At 42.4% G+C, this 22,354-nt stretch overlaps 2 protein-coding genes across 3 annotated transcripts in view; both read right to left on the reverse strand.

Annotated features, from left to right (window-relative positions):
* N (neurogenic locus Notch protein) overlaps positions 1-2,555 on the reverse strand; it is a 48,768-nt gene extending 46,213 nt beyond the window's left edge. The window contains exon 1 of the mRNA XM_002058899.4: positions 1,454-2,555. Coding sequence (XP_002058935.2) covers positions 1,454-1,580 — 127 coding nt within the window. The 5' untranslated portion in view covers positions 1,581-2,555. The remainder of the gene's footprint in view (positions 1-1,453) is intronic.
* Positions 2,556-4,233: 1,678 nt separating this feature from the next.
* kirre (kin of irre) overlaps positions 4,234-22,354 on the reverse strand; it is a 49,252-nt gene continuing 31,131 nt past the window's right edge. For both annotated transcript variants that reach the window (XM_015169133.3, XM_015169134.3), the window contains exons 2-6: positions 8,643-9,691; positions 8,476-8,578; positions 8,280-8,407; positions 7,071-8,217; positions 4,234-6,331 (exon numbers count right to left, since the gene is read on the reverse strand). In XM_015169133.3, coding sequence (XP_015024619.1) covers positions 5,856-6,331; positions 7,071-8,217; positions 8,280-8,407; positions 8,476-8,578; positions 8,643-9,662 — 2,874 coding nt within the window. In that variant the 5' untranslated portion in view covers positions 9,663-9,691 and the 3' untranslated portion in view covers positions 4,234-5,855. The remainder of the gene's footprint in view (positions 6,332-7,070; positions 8,218-8,279; positions 8,408-8,475; positions 8,579-8,642; positions 9,692-22,354) is intronic.

Raw genomic sequence — 22,354 nt, forward strand, 5'->3', positions numbered from 1 at the left:
AATCTTACAAAAATCTATTGCCGATCGCATAAAACACATGAGTTTTAATGCTAGAATTTTCTATATAAATCTCCTCCAATTTGAATATCATTGCATTATAAACATTCTATATAGAATATATATATATATAATATTCGAAAGGAAAATAGTTGGAATAATTTTAATTATTAATAATTACATTTATTATTCAAAGAAGCAACAGCACTGAAATCTGTTTTAAAACGTTTACTTTAAAAAATCGAATATTGGGAGGTATTATCGTATATTTTAAAGTGGATGTTCCTAAGGCCCGATATTTGCATTAAATACCACATTTTTTACAAGTTCTCTTCTGAATAATTGCTTTTGTTGACCGTTCGTAAACATTCCGAACGGAGTTTTTATCAATGAACAAAGCGCATTTTATCTATTTGTTTGGGACGAAATTCAACATTCGAATTCGAACATATCTTGTGTCCCAATGTCAGCTCTGGCCAGATCAGTTGGACCCATGTTCGGCATTCGAAAGACATGGCCAAAAGTAAATAGTAAATAAAAAAAAAAGCTAATTATTTCCGATGCAGTCTAAGGGGTTCCAGCTAAAAAAAAAAAAAAAAAAAACGAAGAAAAACGCGTTCTGTTTTTAAATTCCCGGAAAGTTGAAATGAGCAAAGGCAATGAGAGTTGCAAAGGTACAACTACACCTACGCCTAAGTACACACACACACACACACAGGCATACGCACACTCCAGCAAGCATAAGGGACCTAAAACGGAGACGAGTTGTGTTGACACAATGATTAGACAAGAGCCGAGCCCCAGCAGCGACGGCTTATATGCAAATATTGTGTTTTCTTTTGGCTTGCATGAGTCTGGATACGCTTCTTCTGCTTTGCGTGTGTGTGTGTGTGTGTGTGTGTGTGTGTGTGTGTAAATAGTAGTACACAAAAGTTTGACAAGTGAGCCTAATTATGATTGGGGACGTGGAGTCCACAACAAGCTACAGGAAGTTGACAGAAGACACATACGAGCGCTTGTATAACAGTGTCAACTGGCATACAAACTACATGTGTATGTATGGGGTAACAATAAAAAATGGAATATAACGAAACGAAAGGCTGCGACTGCGACTGCGGCTGTGTTGTAGTAGCATATAAGAAGTTAAAGGTGCGCAGGCAGGCAGCGGCTGTGTGTGTGCGCACATAAATCTGAGCGGGAGAGCGCGCTGAAAAAAGAGAGCGGGAGAGAGCGTACTGCCGCCAGAGAGCGACCACCTGTCCGAACTGGCTGGCAGGAGCGAGCAGCGAGCAGCGTACAGCGAGCCAAAAAGGAACACAGAGAGGCAAATAGAAAGGGAAACGAACAGAACACGAAAATGCAGACTCAATCAATATGCATGCAAAAATAAAGTAGTTTATTTTTTTGTATTTTATTCATTGTTTTTTTTTTTTGTTTTTTTTTTTTTCACACTTACCCGTCGCCTGGGCGCTGCTGAAATTAGCTAGCGCCAGCAGCGGCAGCAGCAGCGCGACGCCCGCTAGCATTTCGTTAATCCAAATTCTGTGTGCGCGACAGCGACGTCTGCTGCGCTGCAACTGCATTGTAATCCAGTTTAAGATTTGCGTTTTATGCTTTTGAGTTTTTGTTTTTTGCTTGCTTGTTGTTGCTGTTGTTGTTGTTGTTGTTGTTGCTGATGTATGTGCAGTAATTTTGTGTGTAGTTTGTTGTTGTATCACTTTAACTTTTGGTTGTTTTTATTTTTATATATTTTTTTTTGAATTTTTGTTTCTGCTGCTGGTTGTTTTTTTCTTTCTTTCTTTTATTATTATGTATTTTGCAGCCAGGCGAGTAGAACAATTAAGTGCCGCGCGTTGCCGTTTGTTGTATGCAGCGACGCCGACGTCGACGCTGACAACGGCGACATTTCCACGCGCAACCGCAACAAACTTTGAATTCAACTCAAGCGATGTTATTCAAAGAGACGAAAGACAAAGACGGCGATGGCAAAACGGTTTGCTTCCTTTCTCACATACACACACACACGCACATACGCGGGGCAATACACACACACACACACACAAATTGGCGTAAGGGAATCGCGTTGTGGTTTCTGTGCTTTTTTTTGCGCTTATTTTCCTTTTGCTTGAATTATTTGTTTGCACTTACACGGACACAGACACAGGCCACCAAGTGGAAAAAAACAACAAAAAAAGAATATTGAATATTTGGATGACGTTACCGACGTTACCGATACCGATCCCGATAGCGATTTTTATTTTATATGCCGCATTCGCATGCTGCAATTTTTGCATGCGGCGGTATTAAACGCCATATTGTTGTTGCCTCTCGTTGTTGTTTTCGTTTCGTTTCGTTTCTTTTGGCTGCGGTGCGAGTTAAATTGATGTCGCCTTTACACAATGCTACAGACACGCACAAATACACAGTTGAGAGGAGGCACTCAAAAAAAATAAAATAGCATTTAATTGAAATCCCATGCAATTGCAATTTTTAACTGCTGCAAACTGTCCGCCTCGATATCCGTTTCGTTTCACGACTCGCAACACTTTGAGCCGCGCTCACAAGCGTCGCTTGTCTGAACCCCCGAAAAAGACAACGACAGCCAGCCGGCTCTCTATTGCTCTCACGCGCGCGCGCGCTCTCGCTCTCTCTCTCTTTGAAACATACCACAGTGAGCCATGATCATGGCAGGGCGAATGCCCACCGAGCGAAATAGAGAGAGAGAGTGGCTTGGACACTCGCATATGCTAGTTATCAAAAGTTTATGTTACGAATAAAGGCAATTTTTATGTTTAGCCAGCAATACATGTCACGAATATGTATACATGTTACAGGCTCAGATTTATTTCGACTTTATACATATTTTACTAAATAAATGAGCACATTTGATATCATGTTATAGCGACGCGCTTAACTCTGAGCATGATCATAGTTAAGGTGCATTGCTGTCTGAGCGAGCTGAGCTCTACAATGTTGTGCTCCTTGAGAGAGCCGATTGCGCTCATCAATGTACGCGCTCTCAGCTACTGCGCCTGCGTCGCTGCTGGAACGACGACTGGCTTGCTTGCATTCTTGTTGTTGGCTGTGTCGTTATTTCTTTCCAATTTCAAAATGGCTGCAAAAATTAAATACTTGTTTTTCTTTGTTGCCCCACGAAGGCGCTCTCGCAAAATTCGTGCATGGTCAGGTTGCTTTTGCCGATTGATGGCGGCCAATCGATAGATCGATAACAATTTGTGTCCTGCCTTAAAAGTGAAAACATTTATTTTTTATACGCCTTTTCAAACGCTGCATTTAAAAAAAAAATGCGCTTAAATTGAAAAATGAGCAACGGATCTTGATTCCTCCTCAAATCTTTTGAGTTAAATAATTATATGCATATTGGGGTCAATTTTGGCAAGTACAGCAATTTTTTTTTATTGCAAAAAATGAAAAATTTTGCATTTTTGGTTTCATTTTAGATTTTTATTTCAACTAATTTGAGTTTTTTTTTTTTGACTTAGTTTTAATTGAATTAATTTCCATATTACACGAAATTTCACACTTTGCTTAGTTCTTCTTTCTTTTTGCTATTTGCCATTTGCTGCGTTTTCTTCATCATTTTTTCTCTTCCTTTCTTTCTTTCTTACTTTCTTTCATTTTCTTGCACATGCATTTCACATATAATGTATAATTATCATATTTACTTGGCTTAATAGGATTTTTTTCGTTTCGTTTTTTTGCTTAACTTTTTTTTTATTATTTTTTTTAATGTAATTTTCTTTTCGTTAATTTGTATTTTGTTTTTGCATTTAATTGAACATTTAATTGAATCGCTTGACATTTACCCAAAAGATTTCTTCTCTTTTGTTTTTTTTTCTTTCTCATTTTGCATTTTTTTTTTTTTTTTTTTTGTATTTTCCATGAAGCTCTGCAAATAGCACAACAAAATCGAAAAAAAGCAACTTCGTCTAGTTTTAAAAAATACTTAAACAAGAAAACGTTTAAAGCGACTTTCATTCTATATATGTACGTATGTATATATATATATATATGTATATATATTAGATATTAAAATAAAAAAAAAAAATGTATAATTAGTTGTTGGTTTGTCTAAGAATCCAACAAATTTCACAAGGAATCATAAGGCAGCATTTCGTTCAAAAAAAAAAAAAAATTCTATCGCAACTTGTTTCAGTTGTATTTGGTTTTCGAGTTTTCATTGTAAACAATTCTTCTTCTCTCCCTCTTGCTCTCTCGTTTTTGGTAAATCTCTCAAATGTTTTGTTTTGTTTTGTTTTTTTTTTTTTCAAAATTTTTCTAAGCTTTGTTTCATTTCGTTTGCTAGTTTATATTTTTTAAAATTGTTTGACGATTTCTTACATTAATTTAAATGTATTTTTACTATGCAGACAAAAAAAAATTTCTTGCAGTGTACTACACTCTCATTAATATATATGTATATATATATGTGTGTGTGTGTGTGTGGATATATGGTATATCGATTTGTATTGAAATATTTATGAATTTAAGTACTTTACAACTAGTTAGTTTAATTAAGTTAAGCGTTGAACCAGCTGGCTTACATACATACACATATGCGCTATATATACGAGCAATATACACATACACACATATATTATTATTTACTTTTTTTTTTTTAATATTTTTCAAAGTTTTTACTTTACATTTAAGTACATAATTGAAAGTTGCCTTAGTTGCTAGGACATAAAAAAAAGAAGAAAAATTGAAGTTTTCACATTGATGCTGTTTCATCCGATCAAGCTGGCCCTATATAGTGTATATATATATATTTAGATTTTTTTTTTATGATATGTGGGCGGCACTACAAGTTAGTTGAACATTTAAAAACATTGCCTAATCAATTTTGTTAAATGGATTCGGAAAAGAAATTGAGTTTTAAGTTTGCAGCGAATGGGCGTTGGTTTTTTTTTTTTTCTTTTTTTGTCATATGAACTAGTTCGTTCGGCTGTTTTTGCTTTTGCTATTTTTCTATTTTTCTATTTTCTTTTAAGCTATACTACTCAGCATTCGCACTAGTCCGTTTAGCAGTTGTTTTAGGCTTAAGTCTAAAATTGAATAGATTTTGGCTTAGAAAATGTTGCGTTTTACTTGGAACTAACTACAGGCATTATATTTCATATTTTTCACTATATTCATTTGAAATATTTTTGTTTTAATTTTATTTTGAATGGTTGTTTTTTTTTTTTTAGTTTTTTTTTTGTTTTCTTTTTTTTTTTGTGAAAAGTTATGCAATTCTCTGGTTTATTTTGTTGCTAAAATGAACTTTTAAAGTTGTGTGTGTTTTTCGATACGTTTCGTTAATTGATATCATTTTGCTTTCATCAGTTTCAGCGCTCGAATATTGAATAACAAACAGCTTAAAATTTGCACTAGATAGATACACATACATGCATGCATACATGCATGCATGCATACATACATGCATACATGCATGCATACATGCATGCATGCATACATGCATACATGTTGCCTTGCCTTGACTGCATTTTCCTTATGTTTTTTTTTTTATTTTATCGAGTTTCCATAAAATAATTAACGCTATAAATCACAATACGGTTTTTTATATATATATATATATATAATCGAAATTCTTTTCGAGAAAAAAAAAAGCACACACACACACACGCACACTCTCTCTATCTCGCTTAGTTCCCTAGTATCTAGAGTCTAGACAATACGAATACGAATACGAATACGAATTGAATAAATATGCGTTATACTCGTTATTTAGCTGCGTTTCCGGTTCCGTTTTCGGCTCTCAATATTCGGTTTCGCTTTCGGTTCCGGTTCCGTTTTGGGTTCCTCTTGCCTACCGGCTGGTTCCGGCGTACTGCTTAGACATGCGTGGCCAGCGGCCCCTTCTGTGTTACGCCCTTGCCATTTGTGGGCAATATGAACTGCCCGGAGGGACTCTGTGCGCTCTGCTGCGCCCCCATCCCGGCCACGCCCAATGGGCCGCACAGCGTTGGCTGTGTGAGAGGCGTGGCCGCCAGCGTATTGCTGCTGGCCGTCAAATTGGAGCTGCTGCCGCTGACGCTGCCCGGCCCGCCGCCGCCGCCGGCGCTGCCCGCTGCCCCGGCAACGCTGATGCTGGCGGCCGCACCGTAGCCGCCGGCACCGAAGTGCTTGAGGCCGCCATTGCTGTTGGCATGCCGGGCGGCATGGTAGGGCGGTGGGGCGGGCGTGGCCGCTGGATTGGCGGTGCTCGGCGGTGGCAGCGGTGGCAATATGGATGAGTTTGTGCGCAAGTAGGGATTGCCGTAGATGGCGCTGAAGCGACTGTCGATGCCGTTCTGCAGCAGCGGTTGGCCTGTAGGGACAGACAGAGATAGAGAGAGAGAGAGAGGGAGAGATTAATTGGAAAGTCGTTTAATGAACTGGTTCATTTGCTGTTCAAACTTAAATGAATCAAGTTAACACATATTTTTGTTCTTTTTTCTATTTCTTTTAAGTTAGTAGATACTCGATTTACGAACTGGTTCATGAGCAGTTATAATTCTATGAACTAGTTCATTTTGAACCTGAAGCAGATTCTACACTCCTTGTGGAGTTTGAATGTATTTCTAATAAAATCAAATTTTTAATTTGTGTCTAGTTAAAATGAACTAGTTCATTTGCTGCTTAAACTTAAATTTATTAAGTGTTTATTCTTCAGAGCTATTAGATACTCGATTTACGAACTGGTTCATGAGCAGTTATAATTCTATGAACTAGTTCATTTTGAACCAGAAGCAGATTCTACACTCCTTGTGGAGTTTGAATGTATTTCTAATAAAATCAAATTTTTAATTTGTGTCTAGTGAAAATGAACTAGTTCATTTGCAGTTTAAATTTAAATTTATTAAGTGTTTATTCTTCAGAGCGAACTGGTTAATGAGCAGTTATAATTTTATGAACTAGTTCATTTTAAACCTAGTTCAGCTGAGTCTTGAGCTAGTTCACGAAGTGGAATCAGTGGTACTCGAAATGGAACTAACCTAAGCATTAAGCGAACTAGTTTTAGTGTTAAGTGTGGAAATACTTCCGCGAACCAGTTCTTATGAACTTACCCAGAAAACCGTTAGCCTGCGATGTCTGTGGCAGCTTTGGCTGCTGCTGCTGCTGATGCTGCTGATGCTGATGCTGTTGGTGATTGTGGTGGAGCTCGTGACGCTGATTGCGCGGCAAACTGGCCCCACCGCTGAGGGGCACGCCCCCGGCTGTGTTGGGAGCAGCGCCGGACGCATTGGCCGCAAAGTGTGGCAGGGTAGCCGAGTTGATGCCACAGGCGGCGCCCTTCACCTTGCCGCTGTCAGCTGGTGGACTGTAGTCGAGCGCGTACTCAAAGTAGGGCGCATAGCCATTGCTGGTGGTCTCCTTGTAGGCCTGATCCGGCTGATTCTTGAGATTCTTGATGTGGCACTGGCGATTGTAGCGATCGCTGTAGTCGCCGGAGAAACGCTCATCGAACTTAACGGGCCCGGCCAGCGGCACGCCCAGTGTGGCGCCCTTCATCTGGACATCCGGCATCGGGGTCTGGGTGAGATTGATGGCCAGCCCGTCGCTGCCGGCCTCCGAATATTCCACATCGTACGCCTTGGCGCGCAGCTCGCTCTTCAGCTCGTTCAGCTTGTCGCCGCCGCGCGATGCCTCCGGTATAACATCGGCGGGCATTGGCTTCTTGCGCCTGCGCCGCTTCCTATAGACAATCACAATCATCACGACCATCAGGACAATGGCCACCAGCGACATGGAGCCCATGACCACCAGCGGCACGGGTATGCTGCCCGGCTCCGGCACCAATGTAATAATCAACGAATCCCCACCGTACGAATTGATGATGGTGCAATTGTATTTGCCATAGTGTGTCGAGCGGCTCTCCTTGATGATGAGCGCTGCGCGCACGCCCTCCGGCAGATGATGCTCCTCGAATATATAGATGTCGGGATCGGCGCTGCTCATATTGATCAGTTTGCCCTCAAAGGACCACAGTATATGCTCCGCCTTGGGTATGCTAAACGCCAGACAATCGATCTTGGCCCGGCTGCCAACGGCACCGAACTGCACCTTGTGCGATGTGATAATCGGTGCACGCTTCACATAGACGGTCGCCTCGGCGCCAATCTCCGGGAAGCCGTTGACCACCGCCTTGCAGAAGTAGCGGCCGGCTGTCTCGCTGCTGACCTTCAGCTTCAGCTCCGGTGCGCGTCCAACAATCTATGAGGTAGCGTTACGGGTCCAGTTAGTTTGCCTTGAGTTGGCCAACAATTGACGCTTACCTGATCCGAGTTCTCGTTGATCCATTCGATCTCAGGCGTTGGATTGCCCGATACCTCACAGCGCATGGTGACAGTGGCGCCCAGGTCCGCCTCCTTGCTGACCGGACGTTGACGGAAAACGGGTCCAACTGTAAAGTGAAGCACATTTTAATTTCCAGTTCCGGTTCCGGCTGGCGCACTACGCTCCACTACTTACAGCTTATGTCGAGAGTTTCGCTCTCCTCGCTTTTGCCAACGGCATTCACCACCTCGCACTTGACAATCGCATCATGATATTTGCGTGTTACATTGTGAATAATCTGGAGGGGAAGAGCAGACGGTTTAGTGACGCTAATTGGGCTGGCGATATGTACGAAGACCTACCATTTTGGTGGTAAAATCACCGGTGATTAGCTCATCATTGATGAACCAACGATAGCTGACCTCCGGCGGATTGGCGTCCGCCTGGCAGCTGAGTATGACCTCGGCGCCCTCGGGTATACGGCCGCCGGCCAGGGCGCCGCCCACCACCGAAACGGACACCTTGGGCGCATACTTGACCTCCAGCAGCACCTTGGCGGATCGATAGGTGCGATCGGCCGTGTTCTGTGCCTGGCACGTGATCGTCGTATTGTGATATTTCTTTTTGGGCGCCAGCTTTAGCACCGATTTGGTATTGATGCGTCGCGAATCGGCCATCGGCTCAAAGAAGCTCTCGGCTGTGAGTACATTGCCCAGTCCATCAATCCAGGTGATTTCGGCGGCGGGCTTGCCGCCCGCCGAGATGCATTCAAGCTCAATTTCGCGATCCTCTGTGGTGACCAGATAGTCGCCCTGTTGGATTTTTGGCGCCTCCGGCGGCACCAGCACCGTCAGATTGGCAAAACGTGATCGTATGCCGCGCTCACCCTGCGGCCCCGGCCCGACCTGGCACTGGTATTTGGCATCGTCGTCCAGCATCAGCGGATATATGTCCAGCGAAAAGTCGCCCTCCTCGTCGCTGCCAACCATCGAATAGCGCTCAAAGCCGCTCAAATTGCGATGCTGGCCGAGTCCGAAGTCATCCTTGGTCCATTGCAGTGCGCCCACCTTGCCCATGACGCGACAGGGCAGCGTCACCCGGGATCCAACGACGGCCGTCTGATCCTGCGGTTCCATGGCAAAGTGCTGGCCGCCTTCGCCATGTCCCTTTAGCTTGTTGTTGTTGATGTTATCATCGCTGCTGCTGCTGCTGCTGCTGCTGCTGCTGATGCCGCCGCCGGAGTCGCCGTAGTGTGTATTCTGATTGGATTTGTTTTTGTTCTTCGACTTGGCCACAATGCCGTCGGGCAGCACGACCAGCAGCAGCAGCAGATGCACCAGTTGGAGCAACAGCAAGCCGCGACTGACACGCACCAACTTCATTCTACACGTTGCAAGTCAGTTCAGGCGTGCTGCAAAAAGAGAAAAATTCATCAGTTTCTTGAATTCTAGTTCAAACTCCGAGAAGTCGAATGTTTTTCGTGGCTACATTTAAAATTGCAGCTTTCTAGCTTTAAGGGTTGCGGCTCTGTGTAGATTGTCAATCAATCAGTCAGTCAATCAACCAGATAATACAGTTTTAGATGCTTAGTTAACAAAATGTCGCTTCATTTCTTCTAAGCACTCTATTCACAATGGACACAGGTTTATGTCGTTGCTTAGTCGTTGCACAAACCAGCTGAGAACGACAACGACGTGAACAGTTAACACAAAGCAGTGCTGGCGCAAGCAGTGCACACTGTTATACACGTAAACACTTACAATGCTGTTATTCAACTGAGGTAAGCAGTGCATTTGAATTGCTCTCTGCAAGCAGTGCGCACTGATCATTTAATTCAATTTATTTTTTAGCTTTCACATTCTCTTTTGATTAATTAATTAACTCCCAGCAAATGCAATTAGTTGCAGTACATATTTAATTGTGCACAACCGCTGCCAGCTCTGGCAAATTTAAGCCACAAAACATGGAATATTCATTAAACAGCTGCCGCCAGCTTCGTTGCATATTTTTAGGCAAATTGCGGCAGAGCGACAAATTTTGTGGGTCAAGTTTAACCAAATAGAAGAGAGAAAAAGCGTAAAATGTGTGAAAAGCAGCCGCAAAACCAGCAACTGAAATAAGCGACAAAGAAAAAAAAAAAACGCCTAAAAAATCACTGCACAAGGCTTAGCTCCGCACATGAGTGTGTGTGTGTGTGTGTGTGAGAGTGTCAGGCAAGCAATCAACTGCAGGCAGTCAGCGCGTCGGCTGCTACCATAACTGTAACCCGTAAATGTAACTGTTACTGTAACTGTTAGCCCGCGCTGCCCGCGCTGCAGCTGTGAAATTGAAACATATTCGGGCTCGCGCACTCTTTCTTCTTGTTGTTGTTGTTGTTGATGCTGTTGTTGTTGTTGTCAAAAATGGTCTTGCATAGGCAGCGATTTTGTGTGCATCTACATCTACACCCATGCACACACACACACACCGATAGACACATGCACGCAAGTCCTTCAGCACCCAATTCAGTTGTGTGCGGCCAGCAGGTGGCGCTATTGCACCCACTCACACGCTCCCCCTGTGGTCTGACCTTGGCATTTGTGTTTTGTTTTGCTTTTTTTTTTGCTCTCTTATTTGCAAGCATTTAATAGGCATATATAAATATTTCACTTGTACCCCAACATAAGTTTAATGCTAATAAATGGCAAGAGCAACGAGGGCCGCACATTAAATACCCTTTCTTTTGGCTAAATATGGCAAGTGTGTTCTCAAGGCCTAAGTCGCATTCTGCTTAAGTTATTTAAATACTGAGTCATAAAACCAAATTCCAGACAATAGTATCTTGGCCAAAGGTCAATGTAAACAACGGTATTTATAGCTTGGCTTAGGTAAATAGTTGCTCATCGCTTACACACACAGGTATGTGTGTGTGCGTATGTGTGTGTGCGTGTGTAATCTATACGTAATAATATGGTTATTTGTGCTGCGGTACATTTCCAATGCATGCTCGGGGGCATTTCTCCTTTGGCTTGGCTTGGGTTGGGCTCTGACGGCACAAACTACGCACGTACTACAAACTTGGCTATCTACGGCCATCATTTTTCATGGCTTGATTTGCTGCTTCTCTATTGCGCGCTCTTCTCCCTCTCCCTCTCACTCTCTCTGTCTCACTCACACACAGACACCATATGTTGCTGCGGTGTTAACTGTCTCGTCTAACGGTAATGCTAACGATTCCATCAAGTTAGCGCCTTTTGCTGCAAAAGTCGCGCCCGAAACGCGCGCGCAAAACGCGCTGCAGCAGCGAACTGAGGGCAATCTACTCCAAACCCCAATCACGCACCCACCCCCCCCCCCCCACCCACCACGCCAATACGCTTAACGTACAAACTTTACACAGTTTTGGCTGTTGCCTTTATTTCATTTTCGTTGTTGCTTTGCACGTTTTTTTTTGCCACACTTTTCTGTTGCGTTTTCTTCGTTTTGCGTTTTGTGTGTTTACCTGGGCCATGATTTACGGCGTTTGCACTTTTGCCAACTGTGTGTGTGAGTGTGCGTGTGTGTGTGTGTGTGTGTGTGTGCGTGTGTGTGCGTGTGTGTGTGCGTGCGTATGTGTGCGTGTGTGTGCCGGCCCTGGCAGCGAGTCTGGGTCGGGGCTTCTGCATGACCCTCGTCTGATAGCTAGCCAGTGGACGCACCCTCCCTCCCCCGCCCTCCCGCTCTTGGCCCCTGGCAATATGCTCGTTTAAATTATTTAAAATTATAATACAATTTTTATGAGCATTAAATGCCATGCCTAGAGCTGACTATTTCATTTTATTTTTATGCATATTTATTTTAGTTTTGTTTTGTTTTTTTGGGTTTTTTGTTTTGGCTGCTTTTAGTGGCTCTTTAGGTCCTGTGCGGCGGAAAGTTCTCCAGCAGGAAATGACCTGACATGATTTTATACACACACACACACACACACACACATAGCTGTTCGCTTCCACTACATGGCCTCAATGGCTCAATGGGTTTCCTTTCCCATTCCCATTCCCATGCCAGTTCCCATTTGGTGTCTCGTGTTGCGTGTTGGCCGCTTCATCTGGAATTGCCTTTTAATGGCTGTCCTATATTTTAGACCATAATAATATGCAAGTTGACTGTCAACAGTTACAGCTTTCATTTATGGCATTATCCTTGCGCAAGGCCAGCTTTTCGTATCCAAAGGACATTACATTGAATTCTTTGACAGAACTGAGAGAAACAGACTGACGAACGGACGAGACAGACATGACTATATCTTCTCGGAATATATATATGCTTCAAAGTTGTTTCTTTCTATGAGTTATGCACTTCCTGATTCATTTCTAATACCCTCTGAATGAGGGGAATGAGGGGACTCAGTAGAATCAAGCTGCATATCTGGCTACATTTTTGTATCCTTGTTTATTCCAATCCCAAAGATCCCGTGTCGCCTTTCAGCCGAATCGGGAACTACAAAATCTCTTAACTGCAGACACAAAACTTATCAAATTAGTGAAAACTTTTTACCCATACAAATAAGAAACTTGACACTGAGATCGTAGAGATGATGGGAGAAAATCTCAATTATAATAGAGTTTTGCCAAAGATAATAAGCATATATTGGCATAAGCCGAAAACTCTTGCTAATATGTGTTAGCATACCAATTTTCATGGTTCTAGCTATTATATTGTAGGAGAACGTACAGAATATCATGGAAAGGCTAAGGAAACCCAAAATTAGTGTCTTTTAATGAGATCAGCTAAATGATAAGATATTTATATACTATTGCAGACCAAGCACATACTATAGCTGCATATGGAACAGATTTAAGCCAATCCCCAGAGGCTGGAGGCTGCCCATTTGAGGCGCCTCAGAAGACAGAAGCGCGATAATTGAGTATGTGCCGCACATTTGGTGGCATTTGCAATGCGAAATGAGTTGAAGCGAATTGAATCGCACAGAATCGCATAGAATCGCATTGAATCAAGTTGAATCGCGTTGAATTGAGTTGAATTGAGTTGAGTTAGCAATGATTGTATTAACGTTTGACATGCCAGGACACTGTGGCAGGACCTTGCGAACTTGCCGGCGCACAAATACAAAGCCAGCTGCCGCACACACACACACACACACACACACACGCAGACATGCGCATATATTAACCGTCAAGGACCTGCGCTCTGCTGAGATCCCTAACATGGGGCGCTGCTGCTTATATAATATGCAGGATTTTGTTATTAATATTCAATTAAAAGGCCGTCTGCCTGGCGCGGTGTGGGCATGCCGCCGCCCCCAAAAAAAATATTTAGTCGCAGCGCCCAGTAAAGCGTTTAAATGTCTTCTTCTTTTGCTGCTGCTGCTGCTGCTGCTGCTGCTAATTTCACAGCAGCCGCTGAAGCGGGCTGATGAATTTATTGGGTCACGCCCAAACCCTGAAGCCGCCTCCAACGCCCAACATCTTGTCAGCGTCATGTGGCAGGCGCTGCTAATTTATTGCCACAGCAACAACAACAACAACAACAACAAGAAAAACAAAACCATTTTGGTAAATTTGATTAGAATTTCTCAGGGTTTTTTCTTTTGGTTGTTTTTTTTGTTTTTGGAAAAGAGTGAAAAGAACATTTAATGGGGCGTTTATGCGATTTTCTAATTGTTTATTCAGTGCAACGACGAGCAGGCACACACACAAGCACAACATCAACACATATACACATTGTGTATTTAGGTGTATGGGCGGCAACTGGGCGTGGCAGCATCTTTTGTCGCTCAACGTGCTGCGGTTTTGCCTTCAACTTTGTTGTAAACTTCCGCTGCCAAAGGATAATAAACACATGACAAGCACCCGAGCCCCCCAGCAGAGAGCACACACACACACACACACACACACACGCACACGCACACGCACACGCACACGTACACGTACAAGTGTGTGTTTGTTTGTGTGTCATTAGCGTTTTCGTGCCATGTGTTTCAGTTTTTCCGTTGCCGCATTTGCGTTTGCGGCAGCATTTTCCGCACGTGCGTTGCCACTACAACAACAACAACAACAACAACAACAACAACAGCAACAACAACAGCAGAGGCAACAGCATTAGCTACCTTCTAACTACAACAACAACAACAACAACAATGTTGACAATGTCTGCAATTACAATAAACAAAAGAAAACGCAGCTAACGGGCTGACGGCTCTTCCGCTGCCTCAACACATCTTGTCCGGGCGCCCAGGGGCGTGGCTGTAGAAGGTGCGGAAAGTGGGGGAGGGGGCAGGCGTGCCAAGGGAAATGAGAAAAGCGGCCAAAGGAAGCTGGCGTCGCTAACATACTCGATTTAAAACAAACTTAAGAAATTTTACTAATTGCACGCAAAAAGTTGTTGACAATTATTACAGGGTAGCGCTGTGTTGTGCTTTTTCTCTTCAAACTTGTTTCCATTCTATTGCAAGCAAAATGGATAAAGAAGAGACAACCCTTTCGAAGCAAGCATTTAGGAATTTAATTAATTATGCACAATAAAAATCGCAAAAAAGTCATTTGAGTAAATCTTTGCTTAAAAGCAAACGTAATTTTTTGAATTAAGCTACAGGGTAACTGCATATCTTGCTTTTTACAGGGTATTTACTTGGCAGTTACTATTTTTCTTGAAAGTCGTCGAATGGAAAATTTGATTAATAAAACTCAATGAAAAGTTGAAAATATATGATAAACTTTCCACAAAATGAATAGGCCTTAAAGTATAGGGTATCTAGAGAGTTAAACACGCCTAAGCATAATTAATTTTGGGTTAACTAATTCAATTAACTCAACTCAAATTAGCTGAAAATAATTAGTGAAAATACATTAAACGCTGCCGGCAAGCTATTTGTCAAGAGCAACGAGGGGGGGGGGGGGGGGGGGTTGTATTTGGCCATGGTTGGCTAGATCACAATGGTTATTAGCTCACCTAAAATGATTCTTATCGAATGCATTCACAAACATAAACCTTGCACCTAAGCGCCATCTACAGCAAATATTTGTCAGCTCGCACTTTGGGTCAGCGAAGGCCAAAAGCTGAGCTTGTTGTTGTTGTTGTTGCATGTGTGTGAGCAGTCGCCGTCGCCGTCGCCGTCGCAGTCGCAGTCGCCGTCAGCATCGCCGTTGGCGTCGCAGTCGACAGCGGTCTGCTTTATTGTTATAGCGCAAACAATTTCATGTCATCCGCAATTAGGTAGACTTTGGGTGCTTCGGGACTTCGGGGCTTCAGGCTTACGCTTCAGACTGTGTGGCCCGGGCGGTCGCGTTATTATCGATTTAATTGCGCGCCGGCACAGCACAAAAGCCAGCCTGCCCCACGAAGGTGGGCCAAATGGGGCGGCAGCCAGGGCACGGCGTGGGGAGGCTCTGTTGTTTAGGCGAGAGTCATATGCATAAAAAAAAAAAACTAAATAGGAGGCAACAGCAACGGTAGACTGTAAATTGAATACCACGAAAGAATGCTGAAAACGACACGCCAAGCATTCACTAAACACTCACAAAACACTCACAATACACTCACAAAACACTCGCTTGACGCACGCCCACGAATCTGAAGTCAGTTTGTTGGATTTTGTTTTAATTAACATTTTTGGCAGTGTTGCAAAATGTTTACATTTGTGTATATATCTGATTTAGATATTCTAAAAATAGCTTTATTTTATTGTGTTTTCTTTTTTTTTTTATATATATTTATTAATTGTGAGTGCATTCAAAGTAATCTAAAGGCATGCTCGATTTATACTCTGTCCACAGCGAGAAAATTAGTATGCGGGTGCTGGAAAATGTTCATGATGCTGAAAACACTCTAGGTTTTGAATATACTTCGAGATTTCATATTTAACTAAAAGATATACAATTTTATTTTTTACTAGATTTATGCTCCAATGCTATCTTTAAACTTTTTCCAAATTTTTCGTTCACTCACACTTGTTTTTCGAATGCATTCGAAGTACAATTACTAGCTTAGAAGCTCGTAAATTATTCAAAATTGTTGACTACTTTATTTTTGACTACATATTCGAGTGCATTCAAGCATTTCAAATTAACTCGCTGGCAGTGAGTGCATTCATTACATTAAATTGTTTTTTTTTTTTTTTTTTTTTTTTTTGCTTCATTTTGTATGTTTCGTTTCGTATGCATCGATTCATATGCATTCTGTTGGCCATGCGCACATAACTCAATTACAATCTTCTTCATTCATTGATTCATTTCAGAATATCACTGATTTATTAACTATGCTCACGTCCATATGCATATATATATATATATATACATAGAGTGCGGCTACATATGAACGAGTATGCGTTCGGCTCGTTTGCATTCATTTCTGCGTGAATGATTCATTCAACGCTGACTGCGCGCCCTCATTCATGCTCGTATCTTCTGTTACAGCTACAGCTACATCTACTGCTACGTGTATGTGTGTGTGTGTGAGGTTTGTGTTTAAAAAAGAAATTGTTTATTATGCACCGAGCACAGGAGGCAGCTAGCTACTCCTTCACATGTGTTGGGTTTCACATGCAGCTGCAAAAAACGAGGAACACATGTCCGCCTTGGAGCTAACTCCCAGTGCCTTCGTCCTGCTGTTAGGCAGATGGCGCCTTGTTGCACATGAATAGACACGCACACACACACACATATGTATATATATATGTATTTACATACACATGCAACATGGTTACTCCAAACAGCTCCACCCATTCGCTTAGCTGCTTCGCTACACATTTTTAAAAACGTTTAAAGTTTTTGCAGTTTGCGTTGTTTTGTATTTCTTTTAGTGCGACCCATTGGCATGTACAAAAAAATGTACCGCATTCGAGGTATTTCTACTCAGTAAAAGGGGGAAAAAAAACGAATACAAACTAGATTGGATAACTGAGCAGCCAGTGAAACATTTGCGAATGTAAAGTATAGAGCATAAAACAAACAAAATAAAACTTAGCTCCAACTAGACTATATAGCATAAGCTATCATATGCATCTTAAGCGGTTGCTGCCATTCATTCGTTTACGAATTAGAGACAAAGCAGAATCAAACTATTGAAAGCTAATTTAAGCATATGCTGCCGTTAAAACGTTTACGAAAGAGAGACTAAGCAGAATTGCAAACTGGAAATTCTCTTGTGAGAGATAAGGCAAGCGTAAACGTGCCTACGCTAGCATATAAACCAAAATACTCAAAGCTAATTCAAGCATATGCTGCCAGTAAAACGTTAACGAATGCGGGAGAAAACAGAATTGCAAACTGCAATTGCTTGCGTAAGAACTAACGCAATAATGAATGTGTGTGTGTGTGTGTGTGTGTGTGTGTGTGTGTGCTTGCATATAAACCAAAATATTCAAAGCAAATTTATGTTTTGTCTATTTGGCAGCGTTTTTGGCCCAAACTCTTTCATGTTGGTACATTGTTGTTGCTGTTCATGTGGCTGCTATAAAGCAACACAAAATTGCATTAAATTAAATAAAGACCCATATTAGGCATGCCCTTACAACTTGTACACACACACACACACACACACACACACACACAGACACTCATGAGCGAAGGTGTGCCTTGCCTCTCAAATAGCCTGAATGTGATGTGTGTGTGTGTGTGTGTGTGTGTGGATCAATAACGGGCACAAAGTTGCCAACTAAGGCAGAACAACAACTATAACAATACTGGGATTCAAAAAGGGTTATACGTCGTCTATGGCAAAACGTTTACCAAGTCCATTTACTGCCATTGAGTTTGAAGGGAGGCTCTCAGTTGAGCGGTAGCAGCGGAATATTTCAGTGGAGGGGCTGTCAGCCAGGTTTAGTTAGGTGCTACGGAAAGCATTTCTAATGCATGCGATGTTCTTGTGGTTGTTATTGCTGCTGCCGTCATTGTTGTTGTTGTTGTTGTTGTTGTTGCTTCTGCTGCTGTTGCAGTTAAGTCAATTTAGCAGCAATAACAACGAACAAAAACAAAAAACAACCTGCATAACAATAATAATGACAACAACAACAACAACCACAACAACAACAGCAATAATAATAACAAATGACTACAATGTGCACTAAATGGTGCTAAACTTCTTTTTTTCCTGTTGTTTATCTTCTGCTACAATTTGCTAGGCCTTAATTGTTGTCGTGTTTGTCGTTTGCGTATCGTGACACGAGGCTGTTCAATGTGCTGTCGTGCCTAATAATTAAAGTTCGAGCCTAACGATATGCAACAACAAGACACAATATATTAAAAAGTCTACGCATATCGATAGTCACGTATCGATATATGCAATCGATATTGTGCCATCCTCTTCAAATTATTATCAATATTTTATAAGAAGCAGATTCAATAGTTTTTAAGCTACATTTGAGCGTATTTGCTTTGTCGATTATTGATTGGGTTCTGTTAGCAATACAATCGATAGGTTTGTTAGTGATGATACTATCGATAGTTTTTTCAGCAGCCTTAGATAGCTATATTGATAAGGGTTCTGTTAGCTGCATAATCGATCAGTCATTTAAGCTGCCTTCGATGACTTTTGCAGCAATATATTCAGCGTTGATTAGGTGAATTTAAGGGACAAAGCAAACTATATCATAAGAGAAAATGTTCTATAAGCGTAAGATTCGATAAATATGCTAGTGATGACACTATCGACTGATTGACTTTGACTAACTTTCGCTAGGCTTAGATCTATGCGTAAACCTGCCAAACTGCAAAGCTGCTGCAAATCTCTAGCGATTTTCTTTGGAACTGCTGCGATTGGTTGTGTCTAACAATTTCGGGTGTAAATCTATCCCCGCTCTTGGGCCACCGCTAGCTTTGGCCTGTCTGGCTGTCTGTCTCCTTCATACCGGTTTCCTCCGTTATCCTTTTGTCTCCATCAAAAGCTATGGCAACCAGCCCGTTGGCTTCCATCGATTCGGTCGCTTTTCAAGTGCACAATTTACCTTTATCTTTGCATTTTCTTTTCTTTTTTCTTTTTGTTGTTTTCTTTTTTTTTTTCTTGTGTTTGCATATCGCGACGCGACATTTGCATAAGCTTGCATGGAGCCGTGTATCGGCAGCGAGCGCCTGACCCGCCCGACCCTCGCTCCTCGTCCGACTCTCCTGCTGGCGGTGCACCTCTATCCCATGCTCTCAATCTATATTTTCCATCCGATATGCGATGTGATGTGTGTGTGTGTGTGTGTGTGTGTGTGCCCTATACACGAGCACATGCCCCTGCACTTTATTATTTACTGCATTTCCAATAACGTCGACAACGCCGCCGTCGTCCTAGTTGTTGTTGTTGTTGTTGTTGTTGTTGCTGTTGTTGTCCTTGCAGTCAAGCGGCGTCCACTCATGCGCAAGGACAAAATGCATTTAAATTGATTGAAGGCGCGCGCCAAAGATAACTAATCAATAAATTATTGAAATATTATGCGCGTCGCCTTTGCAGCCGGAAAACTTTTTATCAAACAGCACATTAAACGCCAGACCGAGCAAATGTACAAAAACCCAAAGACAGCGAGAGAGAGAGAGAGAGACAGAGAGGGAGGCAGAGAGAGCGCGAAAGAGACGACTGCATTTAATGGCATTTGGCGAGCAGCAAAAAAAAGAAAAGTTTAACCAACAAACAAAAAAAAAAAATCAATATGCAATGCTCTTAAAGGCAACAATAAAATATGATCGCATCGAAGCATGCAAAGTTTTTAAGTATTTTTTTTGTAAGTATTTTTTTATTGACATTATTGAAAGCAATTATTTTTGAATGCCAATGACACTAGCTGAAAGCAGTGAAGCGAAAAGAAAGCAACAGAGTGCCGAGAGCGAGACAACAAATGTTTCACAGCTGTTAATTATTAAATTGTATTGTCTCTTTCTTTCTGCAAGTTAAAGCTTAGGCACTCATAAATGAAGCATGCCTAAATCTAAGCGAACGACTTGATATGAAACGCGACCAAGATATCCTAATTGGCATTAGGAATTCGTATATACATTACATATGTATGTGTATGCATGTATAAGCGGTGCCAGGGCCTTTAAAGCCATAACCCTAACATTGTGGCAGCTGCCACTTTGCCACAAGACACAATCAGAGGCACGCTACGCCCGCGTCTGGCCGCACATGTGACCAGAGTACATAAAAACAATGCACTGGCGACACGCGACCGACGGCGCAACAAGACAGGACCAAAGGCCCGAACACCCAAGGCAAATCGAGGCGGTGCTTGGTGGTGACGGAAATAGTAGATAGGAGTTGGTTGGTTTGTTAGTGAACCGCTAAGTTCATGCGGAAGCTTGCGCGACCGCAGCGACCGCGGCCCGCAGCCAGCCAGCCGCCAGGGAACGCCAACTAAACATATTACGCATACGCCCGGTTGGCCGCAGCACTGTGCGTGTCCGTGTGTGTGTGTGTGTGTGTGTGTGTTAGTGGCATTGTGGCTGGGCGGTCAGTCAGGGGGCGAGACGTGGCTGGGTCACATCTTGGGGCGTAGGTGTACAGCAGAACCCTGCGGTAAGCACACATAACAGGCCGCAGCAGCAGCTGCCAACTCTCTCACAAAAGCGAGTACGACCCGGACACGAATTCATTGTCAAGCGAGTGGACGGAGCGGGACGCGACGAGATGGTAGAGGACAGGCGAGCAACGAGTCTGGACTGGAATGGACTGGACTGGACTGGACTGCCCCGACTTGGCCTGCACTTGATGTGTATTATGCTGATGGCTGGAGGGCATTTAGCCACATGGCCGAGGGGCAGGGACTGGGGCCCGAGGCAGGGGTAAGGGACAGCGTCGACTGTGAGGCACTTCAAATGATTTTTGACGACGAAGCGTTTATTAAAACTAATTAAAATGTTTAAAACATTTATAGAAGAACAAACGCAAGACGTCAAGTACCGAACAATGGGCCAGGCCGTCAAGTTCTGGCCAGCCAGGGTCGTGTCACTTCGCGTTGCCCCGCCCCGCCTCGCCTCGCCTCGCCTCGCGTCGCGTCAACTCGGCCCGGGCCGTAACTTAATTGCGACAATTAAGTTGGCAACAATCATTTTCCAAGTTGCCCGGCGAAAGTTTTAACGGTGGAAATAAAAAAAAAAGATCAACTAAATGAAATTGAAAAATCTAAAAAAAAATATAGATATTAAAAAAGCGGACAACTTTGGCGTGTGATGATGGAAAATGTTATTTTATTTTTATACACATTTTTTGTTTTTTTTTTTTTAAATGACGACAAAAGTGCATAAATAAATAAACAGTTGGGGGCGATATTATTAAAGTGACAACGTTGAAACCTTGTGGCCATGAATTATGCATTAGCGCCTAACTAAATGCTGGTCAGTGTTGGTAAATGCCATATGCCCTATACGCTGTGAGCTGTAACACTGCGAATGCCAAGCTCAGATATGTTTCGCATGATTAAAACGCTTAAGCAAAAACCGTAGATTATGCATTAAGTAGGATTGGTGGACAGTGTTGGTAAACGTTATATGCAGAGAGCGTGGGATCGCTGTCCCCTCAGTTGAACGTTGAAGTGTTGGTAAACGCTTTATATAGCGTGTATGTTGCATGTTTGATTTGATTTGATTTATTTTAGTGCTCTGATTACTGTCAACTTTTAATGCTCAGCTCAAATATATAATGTCCTTTATAAAGGACCCCCGTATTAAAATCTAGCGAAGATTGTTGCGTCACTTTTTGCTCAAATATATTTAATGGAATTTCATGAACATCTACAGCTGAGTTGTAGTTGATTTTTTAAGAGCGAAATGTTCAAATGTCTCTTGCTTTTATATACACTTCATTTTGTGTTTTTTTTTTTTTTGTCTCAGAAGCTTGAAAACTTTTCAAATATGAGCGCTTGCAAGAAGTGCCAAATAAATAAATAATGAAAAGTGTCGATAAAAAAAATTATATACAGCCTCCAACTGCGTGGCCAACCTTCAACCACCCCCCGGCCAACACTCAAGGCAATCGCCATTTTGTTGTCAACGCGTCGGTCGCGAAAGGAAGACGATTTGCAGCCATTTGTCATGTTGGGCCGGAAGTGCTGCCGAAAAAAAAAAAGAAGCAGAAAATGGTGTAATCGCGTTTGTTGTTGTTGCTGCTGCTGCGAGTGGGCGGC

Source organism: Drosophila virilis, chromosome X, assembly GCF_030788295.1.
Source record: "Drosophila virilis strain 15010-1051.87 chromosome X, Dvir_AGI_RSII-ME, whole genome shotgun sequence".
In the NCBI taxonomy this organism is placed as follows: domain Eukaryota; kingdom Metazoa; phylum Arthropoda; class Insecta; order Diptera; family Drosophilidae; genus Drosophila; species Drosophila virilis.